Here is an 18,702-nt window from a genome sequence, read left to right on the forward strand (position 1 = left end):
AGTATCAAACCAACATCCTTTTTCACCTCTTTGTGAACAGATTTATTTTGTTTTTCATTGGTTAAAATTTTTTGTGTTTTTTTAGACCCACTAATGAAAAGGTAGTGAATTAATTAAGAATGAAATGAATGAAGTGCAATTAATGAAAGTTAAGTTTACAACAATTCATCAACTGATTAATATCCTATTTGGTATTGATTAGATTTTGATTGAAATTATAAAAAGAGAATGTTAAAAGTGAACAAAAAAAAACAAAAAAGCTATTTTTAATCATACTTTTATTCAATCATCATCAAGTTTGATTACCAAAAACATTAAAAATAAAAATGGATATAATCATAGCTATTATTCTTTGTATAATATTAATAACTTTTTTACACTTGGTAATAACTATTTATAAAAAAACCACAATAAAAATCTTAATCTTTTTTCTAATATTTTTTGTTATTTTTTATTTGATAGAAAAAAAGAATACCTTTTAGTGCGCCTGGACCAACTCCTTTACCGATTATAGGAAATCTTCACTTGATCGACAAAGGCAAACCACAATATGCTCTCCACAATCTCTATTTAAAGTATGGAAACATCTACTCGTTGTGGATGGGATCTGTGTATGCTGTGGTCTTGAGTGAAACTGATATCATCCAAGATGCTTTGGTTAATCATTCCGATGTATTCTCAGACCGTTACATTACACCACTCTCAGCGATAGTCGGACAACTCAAAGATCTTGGATTTTCGAATGGTGACACCTGGAGCATGTGCAGAGCGATATGGGCCAGTGCTTTTACCAGATCAAAGGTCTTACAGATGGAGAAAACACTCACCAACAATATAATTAAATGTTTAGATGTTATTGAAAAAGAATCAGAATCTGGTGAGCCTGTATGTTAAATTTTTAATACATTTAATATTATTATTAATTAAATTTTTGTATTAATTAAATAGGTTAATATTAGATATTATGTTAAAAAGATTGCTTTCAATGCTGTATTTCAATTGTTATTATCAAATGAAGCACCTTATGAACTTGGAAAAAGCAATGACCTCGATGATTTGATTCATGCCACTGATGAAGTTGCCAAATGGATGTCACATGGAAATCCAGGTGATTTTATACCTTTATTGAAACCATTTTCCAATGTAAAAATTATTTGTATTTTGAATTTTAAGAAACTAAATTTATTAATTTCAACTCCTATACAGTTTACAAATTTACAAAATGCAATTGATTGTGTAAATAGACATTTAAACAAGTATATCCAAGAACATAAAGATACTATTGATCCTAATAAGTATGTAATAAGATTATTTATTATTAATTAAATGGATTATATTAATTTTTTTTTAAAAAGTCCAAGAAACTTTATGGATAATTTCATTTTGGAAGTTGAAAATCATAAAGAAGGAATATTGGATGACGTTTGTATTTTAAAGAATTCAAGTGATTTTATTATAGCTGGAACAGACACAACTGCCTCTACTATCGATTGGAGTATTGTATTCCTAGCAAACTACCCAGAGTATCAAGAGATGATTCACAAAGAGATTACTATTTTCGAAAATGGAAACAACGAGTTTAACTTTACCAATATGCGTACTTCATTGCACATCACCCAAAACTTTATCAAAGAGGTTTGGAGGCTCAGACCCATAGTACCACTTTCACTTCCACATAGAACCTCAAAAGAGATTGTTTTCCATGATTATTTTATTCCTAAAGATGTAAGTTATAGTTTATTTCTCTATTCCTAAACAATTATTAATTATCCTGGTTTATTGCATTTATTTTTAGACATTGATATTTACCAACTTTTTTAGTGCATCTTTAAATGAAAAAATATGGAAAGGTAATTATTAATATTATTCATTAAAAAAAAAAAAAAAAGAAAGAGAAATACTAATTATTTGTTAAAAATTATTAATAGACCCATATGTATTTAATCCAATGAGATATTCAAATAAAGTTGAAGCTTCACAACCTACACTGGTGTTTGGATTTGGTCCAAGAAAATGTGTTGGAAATAACTTGGCAGAGGTCAATATTTTATTGGCTATCGCACATATTGTCAAGAGATTCAAGATTGAAAGAGTATCTGACGAAATGATTGATGAAAACGTTCAAATCGGTTTAACAATGGACACTTTACCATATAAAGTAATTGTAACAAAGAGATAAAAAACCAACTCTAAGATAGAGTATATATATCAAATTAAATAAATAAATTTTATTAGAATCAAAATTATACTATCTAGTATAATTATTAATGTTGTTGAGATTTAAAGATAGAAATTATTATCTTTTTAAATTTGAGCTGTGTTTGCTCTGTAGTGTAAATGTTGATAGAGCATGCTAAGAACATCAGTGATAGTGATGATTCCAATTGGTTTGTTCTCCTCCATTAAATAGATACGATGTATCTGTTTGCTATCAAAGATCTGTAAGAGTTCTTTAAAAGTGCTATTCTCAGAGATTGAATAGATTGGACGTTCCTTAAAGTAGATCTTAAGGGGTAGGATCAATTTATCCAAATTATCATTTGCTTCCTTGATATCCACGATAGAGATATTTCCAACGATATTCTTATTTTCATCTAGGATTGGCATACCATAGATATTCTGAACGTACAACTCTCTCAATGCTTCTACCACTGATTTAGTATTCAAAATGGAATGTACTTTAGAGAATTTATGTTGTTGTTCTCCGTGGAAAAGATCTTTAATCTTATCATTTCCAATCTTTAAATCATCAATCTAAATAAATAGTTTAAATTAATATTGATTTTAAATATTTTAATTAAATAGATAAACAACTTACATTTGCCAACATCCATCTTATTAAAGATAGTTGAGAAATCATTTCAATCTGTTTCTTTTCATTTAAAATAAAAGCAGAGTGTACTCCAGAATTGAAATATCTAAATATTAAAAGTATTAATAAAAGGGTATTCTAAAAAAGTTATTTAATAGATTACATACTTTAATAATTCTAAAATATTAGAATTAATATCCAATACATTAAACGGGTATTTATCAAGTTCCTTCAAGTAGATCTTCTTTTCTTGAGTACCCGAGTGAGGAACAGGCAATTTATAAAGAATATATCCCAAGAAATGACGGATATCCAATAAACCAGTAAATTGGTTTGATTCTTTATCAAATATTGGTGCAGATAAACTCTCTGCTATTGTCTAAAGAATTCAGCAAACAATTATTAGTAAATTAAAAATTAAATTATTTACATATAATAATACAGACTTTAAATCCATTTTCAATTGTTTCTTTTGAATCTAAAACAGTGATATTCTGTGTTTGAAGGTTTGTCTTTGAAATTGGAACTGTTGTTATCTTATTAATATCTACATTGGAGTGATGAGTAGATTTAATTGGTCCATCTCTTGATTTACTGTGTACAAAACTTGTCATTCTTTGTTATTCTTATAAGATAATAAAAAACAATTATTTATAAAATGGATTATTTTAATTCTCTCAAAGAATATAACTTAATAAAATATTTAAAAATGTAAAATTCATTATTTATTTTTATTTAATTGGGATTCGTATAATCTCTATGAACAAAAAAGGATTAAAAATCTAAAAAGGGGTTATGAATTTATTTTTGAATACTAAAAGTTGAACTTGTCATTCAATATTATTTTTATTTTTGTTTTATTATTTTTAATTTTAAAAAAAAATTGAAATAAATAAATAAAAATAACTTTTTTTTTTTGATCTACTCCATACCAATCACCTGCAGGTGAAAAACAATGATTTCGCCAAAACAAAAAAAAAATGAAAAAACAATCAGGTGAAAATGATGATGTTCACAAATAATAATTTAATTAAAGAACACTTTATTAGATTTGTGTTAACATATATCATTTAATTTATTATTTTTATTGATTTCTTTTTAATAAAGAGTATAGTTTTGTTGTTAATAAAATAGAATAGTGAAGAGAGCATAGATAATAAAAATGGAATTTAAATATCCCTATGCAATGCCAACAAACTATCAGAGTCCAGGTGTACCAACGAAAGAGTGTGCGAAACCAAATAAACCTCTGACCAAGTCTAGCAGTGGATTACCAGTGGACAGTCTTTCTTTCACAGTCGATCCAGAGACTTGTAAGAAAGTAGTTCCAAAGCTATTCCAACCTCTTACAATCAAAGATACCACTTTGAAGAATAGAATCGTTGTTTCACCAATGTAAATTTTTGAACTATATATATATATATATATATATATATTTAATAGATTGAAATCTATTCTATAGATCATTGTATACAAACAATTGTTGATATATAATATATTGTAATATAATAATAGGTGTCAATACTCTTGTATAGATGGTGCTATGAATGATTGGCATTTAGTACATTTAGGTTCATTTGCAAAAGGTGGTGCTTCTATGATAATATTTGAAGCATCGGCAGTCGTTGCCAATGGTAGAATCTCACCATTCGACAGTGGTATCTGGTGTGATGAACAAATCGCCCCACTCAAACGTATCAATGATTTCGTACATACTTTTAAATGTGTAAGTTAAGTTTGTTTAAAGTTGTTGAAAATAGTAAACAATACAATATTAATCTTAATAATATAATAATGATGATGATAGTTGACAACAATGCAAATTGCACACGCAGGTAGAAAAGCATCGACTATTCCACCGTTCCTAGAGAATGGAAGAATGCCTAGTACTGTTGAAAATTCAGGATGGACAAATTTGGATGGCGCTTCCCCACTGGCTTGGGATGGCGAGCATCTTGTTCCCCATGAGCTGACTGTAGAGGAGATACAGTCTGTAGTTCAGGCGTTTGTAGATGCCGCCATTCGTTGTGAAAAAGCTGGATTCGATGCCGTTGAAATTCACGGTGCTCATGGATATCTCATTGATTCGTTCTTGTCGCCAACCTCCAATAAACGTACGGATCAATACGGTGGATCGTTCCTCGGTAGAATCAAACTGCTGCTCGATATCGTCAAGGCGGTGAGAGCTGTGTGGAAGAAGCTGCTGCTAGTGCGTATCAGTTGCGAGGAGTGGGTAGCTGACGGTTGGCATCTCGATGACTCGATTGCACTGGCGCGTCACCTCCATGAGTTGGATGTAGATATTCTCGATTGTTCGTCGGGTGGAAACAGCCACAACCAGAAAATAGCGTTCGGACCACTCTACCAAGTTCCATTTGCAGAGGGAATCAAGAAGGCTATTCCAGGATTGATTACTTCGGCGGTTGGACTCATCAATACTCCAGAGGAAGCAATGTCCGTCATCGATGAACAAAGAGCTGATATAGTAATGATGGCTCGTCCATTCCTCAGGTATATTTACGTTTTTATTTATATATAAATTTAGTTCATTTCTCATATCTAATTTATTTTTATTTTCATTTTTATTTTAATATATTAAAAGAGATCCATTTTGGCCATTACACGCAGCACATTCTATTGGATTGGAAGTAGATTATGCATTACAATATAATATGGCAAAGTATCGTTAAAAGAAAACAAAAAAAAAACAATACTGATAAATATTATAATTGGTCCTTAATAGATAGATCAACAACAACACAAAATAATAACAAAATCTACCTGAAATTAACCACACAACTAGTTTCTAATATTTTAATAAATTCGAAAGAGTAATTTATTAATTTTTTTTTTAACACTACATTTTAATTCGTATCCTTGTTTTTACCACGTATCCTTTTTTTTTACCAAAAAAAGAATAATTCCAAAATAGGATTTTTTTACTTTTAAGTAATTACTTTAGTATTTTTTAATATGTATTATTAATTTAAATTTTTTATTTAATTAATTTATAAAAATTATTTATTTACAAGATTCTATCACAAAGTTAATTTTTTCAATATCATTTAATTTATTAAACAGATTCTTAGAAAAAAAAAAAATGAATAATCCACAAAATTCTGGTGAAGGTAAGATAATATTTAAATAATAAATATTTATTTATTTATTAATAGTTAAATTTACATAAAACATTAATATAGAGGGATTCATGCATAATGCAATCAACAAGTCGAAGGAAGCAATCCACACGGGTTGGGAAAAGACAAAGGAGGTCAGTAATAAAGCTGGAGAGAAAATAAAAGAGGGTTATAATGTAACCAAAGAAAAAGCCTCTGAAATGATGCATAAGAACAAAACTCCAGAGAAATCAGAGTTCGATCATCTCCAGGAACAACCAAATCTCTCAAACCAACCAAGAGCTGACGAACTTAAACCATAATCTAATTGTTATTTCTAAATTAACAATTTTAACCAAATTTAATAATATTTAATAAACTTTTAATTTATTTATTTATTTTATATTTTGAATCTTAATTTCTAGAGAGAATGCTGAGGAGTTACATCATTTAAAGTAATAACAAAAGAATGTCCAGTTTTGAAAGCAAGAGGAAGACCAATGAAACAGTATGAATAGAGAAATCAGAGTTCGATTATCATTATTATTTTTTTTAATAAACATTTAATTTTTATTTATTTATTTAAATTAATTTGGCAATTGAGTTTGTTAAATTTATTCTATGAGTTGCTTGTGATTGTAAATCCTTTTCCGATAAACATGATTCTAAAGAATAGAGTTTGTTAGAGTTTAGTTTGGTGTAGTCAAAGTCGTTGTTTGGCTGTAGGAGCAATCGGTAAGATGTGAGGAACGATTGCAATGGATAGCTACACACTGGGTAAATCGCGGCTGTCCATAGCGATGGTGATTTTCTTGACTCTTCATCTGTCCAAATCTGTTGTTCAGTTAATCGTTTTTCCTGACATAGTAGCTTTGTCATTGGTTGACCAAATATTGTTGGATTGGAAGTTGCTTTCAGACTATCGTCTACACCAAATATAATTGTGACATAACGATTACCCGTTAGTGATAGCGTTTGAATGAATGTATTTGATGGAATAACAATATTGTCGACTCCCTCTGATTTCTTGTCTTGTCTGAATGAATCCAAATCTAAATCTGCTAAAATACAACGCTTTCCAATTGAAATATTGATGTTATTGAATAGACAATACTCAATGACTGTCGATTCCTCTATTTTGTATTGTCCCTTATTCATCAAACAGTGTATTAAACAGGAATTGGTAGCTAGTGATATATCATCTTTTCTCTCACCATTTTGATGACTGTAGATGATTCTTTTAGCACCAATCTTTGGAAAATTCACTGTGAAATGTTCAATATATTCATGACAAGTTCCAATATGAATAAAACAAGATGGATTCAATGGTAGTGCACTTAGATTACAATTCTTTAATAAATTGAATAACTTTCTATTATATTAATAAGAATTATTAGTTCAATGAGTATATTAACAATAATTGAAATTTATATAAAACTTACTCTCTTTCAACTGAAATCATTGGTTTATAAATTGAAACATTATTCTTATTTTCAAAGTAATCGGGTTTGGAATTCGATCCTAGTGGCTGAAGGAAATCACTGTAGGCATCGATTTCACATTGAATCGGTGAGTTCTCTCGGTAGTATCGAAGGAATATCTCGGTGGTTGCATGATCAAAGAAATAGCAACTGTCCAACAGAACCTGCTGATCTGGCATTATTGCGTTTTCCAGCTGCATCTTTTGTTTGGTTGGTTTGTGGAGGTATCTTACACATTGATTCGATCGGTTTGGTGTATAGCACTCGTTGTTCTCAAGAATGAAAATACCGTGACCGGTTCCGACATCTATGGTTCCAGGATGTGCTAGCGCAGTGAAGCCAGGCGACCTTAGCTCGATGCCGCTCGACTCGAACAACTCAATGTCGTCGGAACACGCCAAGAAGATACCGGGATTCATACTCACTGGGAAATCAATGAGAATTATAATCTTCATCTCCAACATCGTCAGAGCAACGCCGTTCGGCGCCAAAGAGAATGGTAGCGATGCAAATATCTTTCCACTGGTCGAGTGATTCGGTAGTCGCTTTGAATAACCACCGGCATGCAGGAGTAATATCTTTGATTTTGAAAGTCGATGGTCGTCAACAGTCAGCAATCGTTGTAACTCTGATAGTACATAGAGAGTGGAACCACCACAACCTATCTTCTCACCGATTGGATCTGCAATGACAAAGTACTCTACAAACGAAGGAATCAAATGAGATTGTCTCTTCTCAGCAATCATTCTCTCATAGTGTTGTTTCTGAAGTTCATCTATCGCTGTAATAACAATGACATCAAAGAATGTCTTTTTTAATTCTTTTATGATTATTAATAACACATTTATATTTATAAAACTAAATGTTTTTTTTTCTTTATTTAACTTTAGTAACATACCGTCAGATACATGATCACCTAACAATGATTTATATCTATTTGTTTTCCTTTCTTGTACTGATCTATAATATGACAATACAGTTTCATCATCACTGAATCCTAATTCCATTTAATTATCAATATTATCTATCTTTTCTATTTAAAGAATACTTATTAACTATAAATTAAACTCAATGAAAAATCAACACCTTAAAAGTATGCAACACCACCCCATTAACATAAAAAGTTAAATTAAATCAAAATAAATTAAGCAATAATGATCTGATTTATAAATATATACACTTGTTGTTGTTGTTATTTATTAATATTCTAATTCGATTTTGGAGAGTAAAATCAATTATCTTTGGTCAGACATGTTCTTAATAGTTAATGCCAAAGTACTCTCTCTCTACATGATTTTATAAGACATTGTTTCTTTGTCTTTTTCTTTCTTTTTCTTTTTCTTTGTATTAAATTAATAATACTGGTGTAAATGTTGAAACTCTGCTCTTATTCTTGTTCTTGTTCTTTCTTTATCTATATCTATTTATCATTCTCTTTTCTTTTCTTTTTTTTTTTGTTTTTTTTGTATTTTACTTTTCTTTTGTTGTTTGTTTTGTTGTTGTTGTTTGTTGTTGTTTCTGTGACATTCTAACTATTAACTTTTAACTTCTTTTAACTTTCTATTAATTGATTAATTACATTGTAACTTTGTAAAAAATATATAATAATAATAATAATAATGATATCATATAATTATAATAAATCGAATGAATAGATTATTTCTCGTCTTTCTTGTCTTTTTCATTTGAGATATTAGCATCACAAGCAACAATCTTTACGTTATCGACCTTGATTGTTTCATTTTCTGTTTTGAACTCTGCATTTTCCAAGATGAATGTCCATACATTATCACAGAATCTGTAAGTGTGTAAATCTCCCTATATAAAGCAAAAACAATTAGTATCACAACCATACATATTTATAAATTTGTCATTTTTATAGAACAAACAAACCTTAAAAGATGCTTTTGATTTAACTGTGTCTGCTAATGCTTCATTTATAGACTAAAACAACAACAACAAATAATATTATTAGTTTTTGTTTTTAATTTAGTTTTCGTGTACATTTGATCACATACTTTATCGAATTGTAATAAAACTTTATCGTAGAGTTGCTGACTTATATATTGATTGGTCACCAATTCATCGAGTGTATCTGTCAGTGCTTCACCGATGGTAGATCTCCTGTAGAGTTCGTAATATCTCATCTTGTGTTGTTGTTGCATTCTTTCTTCTTTATTGATTTGTTGTTGTCTTTTTTTTTAGAAACAATAATATTATGATTACTAGTAGTAGACTACTTATTTAAATATGTTATTAATTAATTTAAATGTGTGAGGTGGGGATGGACCATCAAAAAAATTTCATTATTTTTAAAAAAATAATTTAAAAATCCTATTTATTTTTTTTATTTTTTTATTTTTGACTGTATATCTCTAAGTTCAATTAAACATTTTATACAATTATACAATTTATTATTTCACTCTAAGTTGTGGCTGACTAGTAAGAACAAATAATTATCTTTTGTTATAACAGATCAGACTAGCCTTTTTTTGTTTTGTACTTTTAACTATATATTCAATCAATCAATAGTAATTAATTATAGAAAGTTAACAGTGTTTATGCATAATATTTCTTTCGAACAACATAAATCAAATCTCTTTTTATTATTATTATATTTAAAAATTCTTATTATTATTTCTAACAACCTATTAAAGAATTCGAATATAACACTTATAAAATGGGAGGCAAAAACAACATCATTTTATTATAAAACTGTATAACTTTATGCTATTTTTTTCAATAACTTAAAGTTTACCTCAAAAAGCTTCAAAGTTCTCAACCAAAATACTAGAAACAGAGGTTAGAGTGTCATAAAACCACTCAGTTATATAATTAACATCTTTGATTATATAAAATAGTGGTGTGTTGTTATAACAATATTGACTATCAGAAAATGAATCTCAATTGAAGAACAACGTAGAACAGTATAGCCTACTCTATTACTGCAGTGGTAGCTGATTGCCATGTTTACTATTATATGATCATTGATATAATATGGAGAAATGTGTGTGTTTGATGTAGGCAGGCAACAGCTACAACATTTTCAATCAAATTTAATGTGCTAATTCTTTTTTTTTTTTTTTTTAATCTGTAATCAATTGCATTAGTTAGCAGTACACATTGTCACCACTAGCTAACACATTCAACAATAACAAATTAAAAAAATAATGGTGTGTTTGTTAGTGTAGTAATTGATTATGTGTTTGTGTGTTTGTGTGGTGTGTGTGTTTGTATAAAATTAAAGGTGATGAACAAACATTTACATTTACATTCACCTATTGATCACATTAAATAATTGCTATAATTGAAAACACCATAGGTTTTAAACTTTATTTATTTTTTAAATCAATTGAATTTGATTGATCCAATTAAGAAAAAAAGTTAAAAATAATTTAATTTCTTTTAAATTTAAATTAACAATTTTAATAAATAAATAAACTAAATATATTTATTTGTTTAATTGTTTTTATAATTATATTCTCTCATATATTTGTTTTGTTTGTTTATTTATTTGTTTTTTTTTATCTTTATAATTGTTAATAAAAATATATTTATAATATTGTGAAAAATAAAAACAAATATGTCAAGAATAAATTGGGCAGTGATAACGGTGTCGCTGCTGTTACTGTTTGTCGTAGCGAGTTTTGGACAACTTACGTTTCCAAAGAGTTTTGGTGATACCTATTCAACGTTTATAGCTTATTCCAACTATGAGAATGGTTATACCATCTCACACAAGGAGTATTCCAATGGTAAATTAAAGTTGGCCAGATTCGAAGCTGGTAACATCACCATTTTCGATATCGCAAAGAACACACTCTATATGTATGATACCAGAAACCAATCGAATTGCAATGCCTACACCGATGTTACACATCAACTGTTCCTTCCATCATTCATGATGATTCCATCTCTAATTGGTGATGCAACTTTTAATTTTATCAGTAAGTAGAATATTCAATCATAAATTAAATTTAATATGGAATTCCAAAAAAAAAAAAAAAACAAAACACTTATTAATTTTCTTCCCTTCATTTCCATTTTTCCATTTCTTTCCATTTTTTTTTTCTACTTAGATTTCACAACAATTGATAGAGGTATTAATTGTTCATTGTTCCAAAACCAAACTATTTCATCTTCAGTTACCAATGCAACAACTAAAGTAACAGTTGATAACAATGTCAATGTAACTAATGTCCAATCAGTGAGTAACGGTGTTTGTCTTAAAGGTGTCAATGTAACCACACTTAACATTTCAACCGTTTGCACTGCCGATCCATATAATCTTACTGTTAGCTGTAGTTTTACCAATGTTACCGATAGTACTGCCACTATACCAAGCTGTACATTCCAAGTGCGAGATACCACACAGCTCCAGTCATTCGTGGGTGATGCCAACACTTCAAAGATAACCATCGAAACCAAGAGTATTACCACCGTGGTGAATCAAACAAAGACATTCTATCTAGACACCTCAGCACGTTATCCAGTGCGTTTGACAATGTCCTCCAGTTTTGTACGTGACAACAGTACCGTTAGCAGCGGTAACTCTGAAATCGATTGGATCGACTGGATCGAGTCGAAAGACCAACAGGTATCGATCTACACCATCCCAGCAAATTGTCCGGTTGTCGCATCCGGTGGATTCAATCCATTCGCCATGTCACCCAACAAGACACTGGGACCGTCGCCAACCAACATCACCGGACTGCCATTTGGTTTCAGTTTGGTACTCGAAGAGGAGATGCAAGGTCTCGAAGTCAATTCCATCGTTTGGAATGCCGATTTCAAGCAAAACTACGAATCGATTGAACAAGATCATTCGAGTGGTGGTGACGTCATCACTCTGTTGACTTCGACCAAAGCAACCTTTTCATTCAATACATTCACTCTTGATTGTAGTACTTCTGATGTTCCAAATCCATTCACCTCTGACATTCGTAGAAACATTGTTTACCGTGTACTCCATGAACTCGTAAAATTCAACTGGACATTCGTCAGTCGTTCTGTCTACAGATCGATCGATGCCGATGTTTATACCGCTACTGTTGCCGAGCCAAACTATCCTTACACCTACAATTTGACAATGTATATGGTTGCACCAGGCTGGTCGTTCTTGGGACGTTATGGAGTCGGTCCAGACACCTCCATTCCACTTGCAATTGAGTCTGCCTACTCCAGCGGAGACATCAAAGGTAAAGACAAATGGGACATATACATCTTCACACCACAAGCAATGCCAAACAATTATTTGAACATCTCGCAATCCAATTGTTATCCAACGATTCCATCGCAATACAATTCAACCGTATATGTTAACTTTGGTGATGTCGGTGCCACCTACTACTACAATGAGACATTCATTTCCAACAGTAGCTACTATGCTGCCGTTGGCAAGTTTGGCGGTCCCTATGATGTTGCCATCATTACCAACTCGACCAACAGCACCACTGGAACTTTCACCTATAAGAGTGGAGCTGCATGCACCTCCTATAATCTTAGTTCCGTGGTAATGAATGATAAATATACTGAATCCATTCGTTATCTTGTTCGTGGACCGAAATTTGGTGCCACTTCATTTGTCAACTTTACAAGAATCGATGGTTATAACATTGGTATTTGGAAATCTGCTATTTCATCCGGTGACTATTTCGATGTTATAGATAACAAGACCTATGCACAAAACACTGATTTCTATTACTACTGGAGAGTTTTATCACCTGGACAATACATTCCATATCGTATGAGCGCAGACTACAAACTTGTAGATCCAAACACCTCCACTTCAATCCGTAATTTCTCTGTCTACATTGAGTGGATGACTTTCAACACTGGCATTCAGAATGCAAGTATCTATCAGCCCGCTACCAACTGTGTCAAGTCAAACACCACTGCCAATCTCAGTCAAATCATGACATTGCCAACACGTAACTTTATGGCGAAACCAATCGATACTATTCAACCAACACTACCACCTGCATTCAACGCAAACATTGAGATTGAACGTGATCTTTCTAATTCCACCGGTGTCACATTCAGCCAGAAGGTCTACGTCCAATGGAAGTATGATTCCGTCAACAAGGCAGAGTCGTTCCAGATCATCTATCCAGATGGCAACTACTCTAACAACATTATGATATGCTATACCGATACAATGGGACAAGGCTACAGTGTTTTCTCAAACAATGGTTCACCGTTCAGTTGGTTCGGACAGCCACTCTACGTCAATCCATTTGTCTATGGTCTGGGAAGTTTGAACTTTGACGGTAAAATCGGAACCGACATCATCTACAACTTTACCAACTTTGTCAAACAATCGAAATTCAGTAATCCAAGACCGACATTCTCGGGAGTGCCTGTCGACCAATGGACTGCCAATAACGGAACACTCGTATTCAGCTGGTATCCATCCGGTTGGCAATATCCAAACAACCCAGCGACTCAACGTGTTCCAACTGGTGCTCAACGTGTCAACCCATCGAACAATATGGTTGCCACAGAAACCTGGAAATTCCTTCAATTCTCTGTTTCCGATCCGAAATCAGGATGGGCAGAAGTCTGTAAGAATGCCACCAGATTGAAGCCATCGACCTTCTCTCTCGGCCTTTCAAATGCAGCCATTGCAGTGATCATTTCAGTCTCTTCGCTGGCCACCGTCGGTATTGGTTTACTCGTCTACTGTGTCATCAAGAGGAGATCGATCCAAGGTAAACAACAACCAGGACATATTTTACTAGAAGAGAGAAATGAAGCTCATCATAGATTACATGAGGATCACGAAGACGATATGCAAAGAGAAGATTATTAATTTATAAATAATAATAAATAGTTATAATATCCAATTTAAAATAAATAAATAAAATAAATTATATTTCTGAATATTAAAAGAAAAATCTAGAATCACGATCTGAAAAAAAAATAGATTTTATGGAGAATTTTTTTTTGTTTTTTCAGGGCTTCATTCCAAACTTAGGATAATTTGTTTTTGCAAAAAAAACTTATTCTTTAGTCTAATAATCAATGAATGATATAAATAATAATGAATCACACAAATTAGTAAATTTTTCACATGTTTTGTTAAACAAAATTGTTGAATATCTCTCAAACAATATAGATAAGATCTTTTTCAGTTTGGTTTGTAAAAGATGGTTCAAAGATAGAGAAAGATATTTAAAGTTCAGATTCGATCACATGAATTTGATTGATCAACAATCATCAAATCGTATCTTTTTAAACTCATATCAATTATTAATCAACAATGCGATCAACCAAAAGAATAATTGTACATTGTTATTTGGTAAAGAAGATGATACTAACGAATTAAAGTGTGATTATATAATTTCACCTGGTAACTATTTATTATCATTTAAATAATAATAATAATATTATTCTAATTAAATTTATATCATTTTATTTTTAAAAATTTAGATAAATTAAGAACAATGAATGCTATTCAATCAAATATAAATAAAATCATTCTTCTACAAGGTAGAAGATACGAACCAGAAGAGATAATGATAGGGAAAAGTGATTTGGAACACCTCTACCGATTGATATCGAATTCAAATGTTACCAAGTTGAATGGATGTAGAGATTTGTATCCGGATTCTCCACTTCCAACCAAACTGAAATCGATTTCATTCCGTAAAATCTTTAATCAACCGCTGTTCAAAGATTGTTTACCATCAGCACTAAAAAAGTTAAAGTTCTGCCATCTTTACAATCAACCTCTGGAACCTGGAGTATTGCCAGACACCCTAGAGAAATTGATTTTCGACGATGAGTTCAATCAGCCATTCGAACCTGGAGTATTGCCGGCGTCCCTTAAAGTACTGAGTTTGCGAGGTAGGATTTACGATCAACAATTTAAAGTAGGATCATTACCACCGAATCTTGAAGTTCTAGAGTACTATGGTGTCGACACACCTATCAGCGAAGGTGTACTTCCAAAAACTCTTCACACTTTGGATTGTGCACGACTATCTTGGATTCCACATATCAAATCGCTTCCGAATCTCAAAGTATTGAAAATCTATTTAAAGGCATCATATGAGTTGCCAAAGGATACACAAATCGATCTTGGTTGTATTCCATCATCAGTGGAGAAACTTTTCATTAGCGCACCATCGAGATTGTTCTCGGCAATGCCTCCATCGATCAAACATTTGAGTATTAGCCAAGCTCAATATGATATCGATGAAATCTTCCCAGATCGCTCACGCTATCACTTTGAAACACTTGAAGTTTGTGCATTCAAATTGGAATCTCTCGAGAACTTGGACATCAAAAAGCTTAAGCTTCAAACCTATTATTCGTCAAGGTATATCAATGGTGAGAAAGTCGATCGATCTAAAATCCGTCCGATACCAAACGGTGTGGAGTTTGTCAATTTCGGATATACCAATCAAAAACTCTTTGAAAATGAACATTCGATTCCCTCTTCAGTGAAGGTTCTCAAGGTTCCTATGCTAGATTGTTTCACACGCTCCAAACTCATACCAAGTACTCTTGAACACTTGAAGATTAGTATGGATTGTGAAATCAAACTTCGTAAAAACATTCTACCATCATCAATTCAAAAGTTAACTCTTCCAAAATTGTATTTACCATCACCTATGCTATTCAACAAGAACAAGTTCAGCACTACACCAACCAAATCACTTTGTATTAGAAAGCTTGATGATCAGTATTTTATTGTTTTTGGTCAAACATACTATAGTTTCATTGCATCGATATTTCATAAATCAGAGTATAATGATAGAGATAAGTTAATTGACAGTATAAAAAATAAATCTCCTCATGGTGAATAGATCAAAAGATTAATAGAATTAATAAAAATAAAATCATGAGGACCACACTTCAAATATATCAAGGTCTTTTCATTGATACCTGCATATTCAACTTATTTGAAAATAATAAATGACACATTTCTATTTTTTGTTAGTTCTAGAAATGAATCCTTAAATGCTGGATCAACTCTATTTTGAAAGTAATTATAAAAATAAAATCGATAGATCCATACTATTTTTACTATCATTATTATCCTAGATTTACTTCTATTAAATATTTTTATCAGCATTCAAAATCGGCAAAATCATATGTTAAAACTTAAGTATCTACTTTTTATTTATTCTTAATTATTATGAATAAATCCTGTAAATTTAAAACATTAGTTCGTTTTCCAACTTCATCTTAATTTCACCACACAATCTAGAATTTAAACATATTTTTGTCACCAACCAATAAAAGCTTGACTCATTAACAAAACTAGTACGGTTCGTTGAATAAGTCTCCTAAATAAAGATCAACCTTAGAATAATGTTTCCAACTGACTTCTTTAAGAAACTAAACTAAAACTCCAACAACAAAAGATTCTTAATAATTCTATTAGTTTCTTCTCCCACCCAAAAAATAAAAATATTTAATAAATATTTACTTACCTCATACTATTTTCAAAATTAACCCAAATATGTACTGTTTTATTAACCACACTGTTACTGATTGTCTTAAAACATTTTTACAACAAATGTTGTAGTTTCTACTTAATTTTTTTATCAGATAAATTATTTGATTGGTATAATTGTTGGCGAATAATATACAAACTATAATTAATAAATAAATAAAAAAATGCTCACTTTAATAATAACTATCGATATTATTATAACTAAACAATAAATGAATGAACTATAATGATGAAAATAAATAAAACTTCTTTTTTTTGATATTTCTACTTTTGGTTTATATTAATGCGAATTCGGTTCCTTTGGGTGTAAAACTTTCGTTTACTGGACATGAAGACGAAATGTGCATATCTTGGTATATGGATAGCGTAGGAAATGAGCCAGTTATACAGTATTCTAAAACACCATTCAATCCTGTTGACAATGTAACTAGAGAAATAAAAACAGCATTCAATGATGAATTTAAGGAACCAGGCTGGAATGGATTCTCAAACACAGTAATTTTAAGTGGTCCTGGAACCATTGACAACTTATTTCTATGCCGTAGGAGATAGATCAGGTAATTGGGGTTCGCTCTATAACTTCACAACAACCAAAAACGAAGCAACTTTTAAACCATTCACTTTCGCAACATTTGGTGACATGGGATATGGTGGAGGTTCTGATCTTACCATTCAAAACATTAAAAAAAGAATAGATCAATTATCATTTACGGTTCATCTTGGTGATATTGTAAGTTTTTAAAAATCCTTAAATATTTTTGGAATCTACTGGAAAAAAAACTAATTAATTTTTAATTTATATAATTAAAGGCATATGCTGATATTACAGAAACTGATGAACATTTAATGTAAGTTATAATATGATAATTTTAATTTTAAATAATAAATTTTTATATTGTAGAAATGGAAATCAAACGGTTTGGAATGAATTCTTAGCAGCAATTGAACCTATATCTACAAGAATTCCTTATATGACTGTAATTGGTAATCACGATCTATTCAGTCTTGTTGGTGTTACCTATAGACAGACATTCGCTATGCCAGGTTCAAAAGAGGGTTTGACATGGTATTCTTTTAACTACAATGGTGTTCATTTCGTATCCGTTTCTTCAGAGCAAGATTATTCTGTTGGATCACAACAATATGAATGGTTGAAAAACGATCTAAAGACATTTAGAGAAAACAACCCTACTTCATGGATAGTGGTATTTGGACATCGACCAATCTATTGTAGTCTTGAACATCGATGGTGTAATACTATGAAAGGTAATGAATATATATAAATTAAAAAGACCGGCCAACAAACAAAATAACTGATATCTAAAAATAATATCTATTTTTTAGACGGTTATGTAAAAAGTATAGAACATCTTTTACAAGTGTACAATGTAGATGTATATTTATCTGGACACACACATTCCTATGAGAGAACGCTGTGTGTATATAGTAATCAAGTTGTTGGTGAATACAGTAATCCGAAAGCACCGCTATATTTGGTGGTTGGCACTGGTGGCACTCAAAAAGAAGAACTCTCCAAGACTTGGCAACCACAACCCAACTGGTCATCAGGTGTCAGATCTTTATCGACAGGATTTGGACACTAAACTTTATCAATGAAACAACTCTACATTGGCAATTCATAGAAAACGAAAACAATGTGTTAGATGAAATATTTTTAACAAAAGGTTATTTTGATTATTTGATACCACCTGTTCAACCAATCGAGAAAATATCCAAAAAACATAAAAATGATCATCTCATCATTAATAAAAAAGCAAACAATAATTGAAAATAGTTATAAAGTTTATAGGTTCGTTCAATTTTTGT

The 18,702-nt window shown here is 31.0% G+C and overlaps 9 protein-coding genes across 9 annotated transcripts; 6 read left to right on the forward strand and 3 right to left on the reverse strand.

The window, feature by feature from the left end:
- Positions 1 to 326: 326 nt before the first annotated feature.
- Positions 327 to 2,179, forward strand: CYP520A1 (cytochrome P450; the record flags this gene model as incomplete). The annotated part of the gene is made up of 6 exons (XM_020578523.1): positions 327 to 383; positions 463 to 885; positions 949 to 1,295; positions 1,356 to 1,725; positions 1,796 to 1,850; positions 1,929 to 2,179. 6 exons carry the CDS (start codon positions 327 to 329, stop codon positions 2,177 to 2,179), a joined length of 1,503 nt encoding a protein of 500 aa, XP_020431392.1.
- Positions 2,180 to 2,304: 125 nt separating this feature from the next.
- PPL_07690 (uncharacterized protein) lies at positions 2,305 to 3,426 on the reverse strand (the record flags this gene model as incomplete). The annotated part of the gene is made up of 4 exons (XM_020578524.1): positions 2,305 to 2,754; positions 2,819 to 2,918; positions 2,980 to 3,184; positions 3,243 to 3,426. The coding sequence occupies 4 exons, from the start codon at positions 3,424 to 3,426 to the stop codon at positions 2,305 to 2,307; spliced, it is 939 nt and encodes a 312-aa protein (XP_020431393.1).
- Positions 3,427 to 3,974: 548 nt separating this feature from the next.
- Positions 3,975 to 5,502, forward strand: PPL_07691 (NADH:flavin oxidoreductase/NADH oxidase; the record flags this gene model as incomplete). The annotated part of the gene is made up of 4 exons (XM_020578525.1): positions 3,975 to 4,207; positions 4,328 to 4,538; positions 4,620 to 5,323; positions 5,415 to 5,502. The coding sequence occupies 4 exons, from the start codon at positions 3,975 to 3,977 to the stop codon at positions 5,500 to 5,502; spliced, it is 1,236 nt and encodes a 411-aa protein (XP_020431394.1).
- Positions 5,503 to 5,912: 410 nt separating this feature from the next.
- PPL_07692 (uncharacterized protein) lies at positions 5,913 to 6,251 on the forward strand (the record flags this gene model as incomplete). Its single annotated transcript, XM_020578526.1, has 2 exons — positions 5,913 to 5,940; positions 6,013 to 6,251. The coding sequence occupies 2 exons, from the start codon at positions 5,913 to 5,915 to the stop codon at positions 6,249 to 6,251; spliced, it is 267 nt and encodes an 88-aa protein (XP_020431395.1).
- A 259-nt stretch (positions 6,252 to 6,510) lies between these two features.
- Positions 6,511 to 8,416, reverse strand: fpgt (fucose-1-phosphate guanylyltransferase; the record flags this gene model as incomplete). The annotated part of the gene is made up of 4 exons (XM_020578527.1): positions 6,511 to 7,300; positions 7,371 to 7,716; positions 7,819 to 8,229; positions 8,308 to 8,416. 4 exons carry the CDS (start codon positions 8,414 to 8,416, stop codon positions 6,511 to 6,513), a joined length of 1,656 nt encoding a protein of 551 aa, XP_020431396.1.
- A 649-nt stretch (positions 8,417 to 9,065) lies between these two features.
- On the reverse strand, positions 9,066 to 10,112 carry gtf2a2 (transcription initiation factor IIA gamma chain; the record flags this gene model as incomplete). The annotated part of the gene is made up of 4 exons (XM_020578528.1): positions 9,066 to 9,227; positions 9,303 to 9,353; positions 9,428 to 9,602; positions 10,105 to 10,112. 4 exons carry the CDS (start codon positions 10,110 to 10,112, stop codon positions 9,066 to 9,068), a joined length of 396 nt encoding a protein of 131 aa, XP_020431397.1.
- Positions 10,113 to 10,992: 880 nt separating this feature from the next.
- On the forward strand, positions 10,993 to 14,220 carry PPL_07695 (uncharacterized protein; the record flags this gene model as incomplete). Its single annotated transcript, XM_020578529.1, has 2 exons — positions 10,993 to 11,356; positions 11,489 to 14,220. The coding sequence occupies 2 exons, from the start codon at positions 10,993 to 10,995 to the stop codon at positions 14,218 to 14,220; spliced, it is 3,096 nt and encodes a 1,031-aa protein (XP_020431398.1).
- A 212-nt stretch (positions 14,221 to 14,432) lies between these two features.
- Positions 14,433 to 16,524, forward strand: PPL_07696 (FNIP repeat-containing protein; the record flags this gene model as incomplete). Its single annotated transcript, XM_020578530.1, has 3 exons — positions 14,433 to 14,760; positions 14,841 to 16,179; positions 16,461 to 16,524. 3 exons carry the CDS (start codon positions 14,433 to 14,435, stop codon positions 16,522 to 16,524), a joined length of 1,731 nt encoding a protein of 576 aa, XP_020431399.1.
- A 690-nt stretch (positions 16,525 to 17,214) lies between these two features.
- On the forward strand, positions 17,215 to 18,479 carry PPL_07697 (metallophosphoesterase family protein; the record flags this gene model as incomplete). Its single annotated transcript, XM_020578531.1, has 4 exons — positions 17,215 to 17,370; positions 17,686 to 17,723; positions 17,777 to 18,141; positions 18,220 to 18,479. The coding sequence occupies 4 exons, from the start codon at positions 17,215 to 17,217 to the stop codon at positions 18,477 to 18,479; spliced, it is 819 nt and encodes a 272-aa protein (XP_020431400.1).
- Positions 18,480 to 18,702: the final 223 nt, after the last annotated feature.

Source organism: Heterostelium album (genome assembly GCF_000004825.1).
Source record: "Heterostelium album PN500 unplaced genomic scaffold PPL_scaffold8, whole genome shotgun sequence".
Taxonomy (NCBI): domain Eukaryota; phylum Evosea; class Eumycetozoa; order Acytosteliales; family Acytosteliaceae; genus Heterostelium; species Heterostelium album.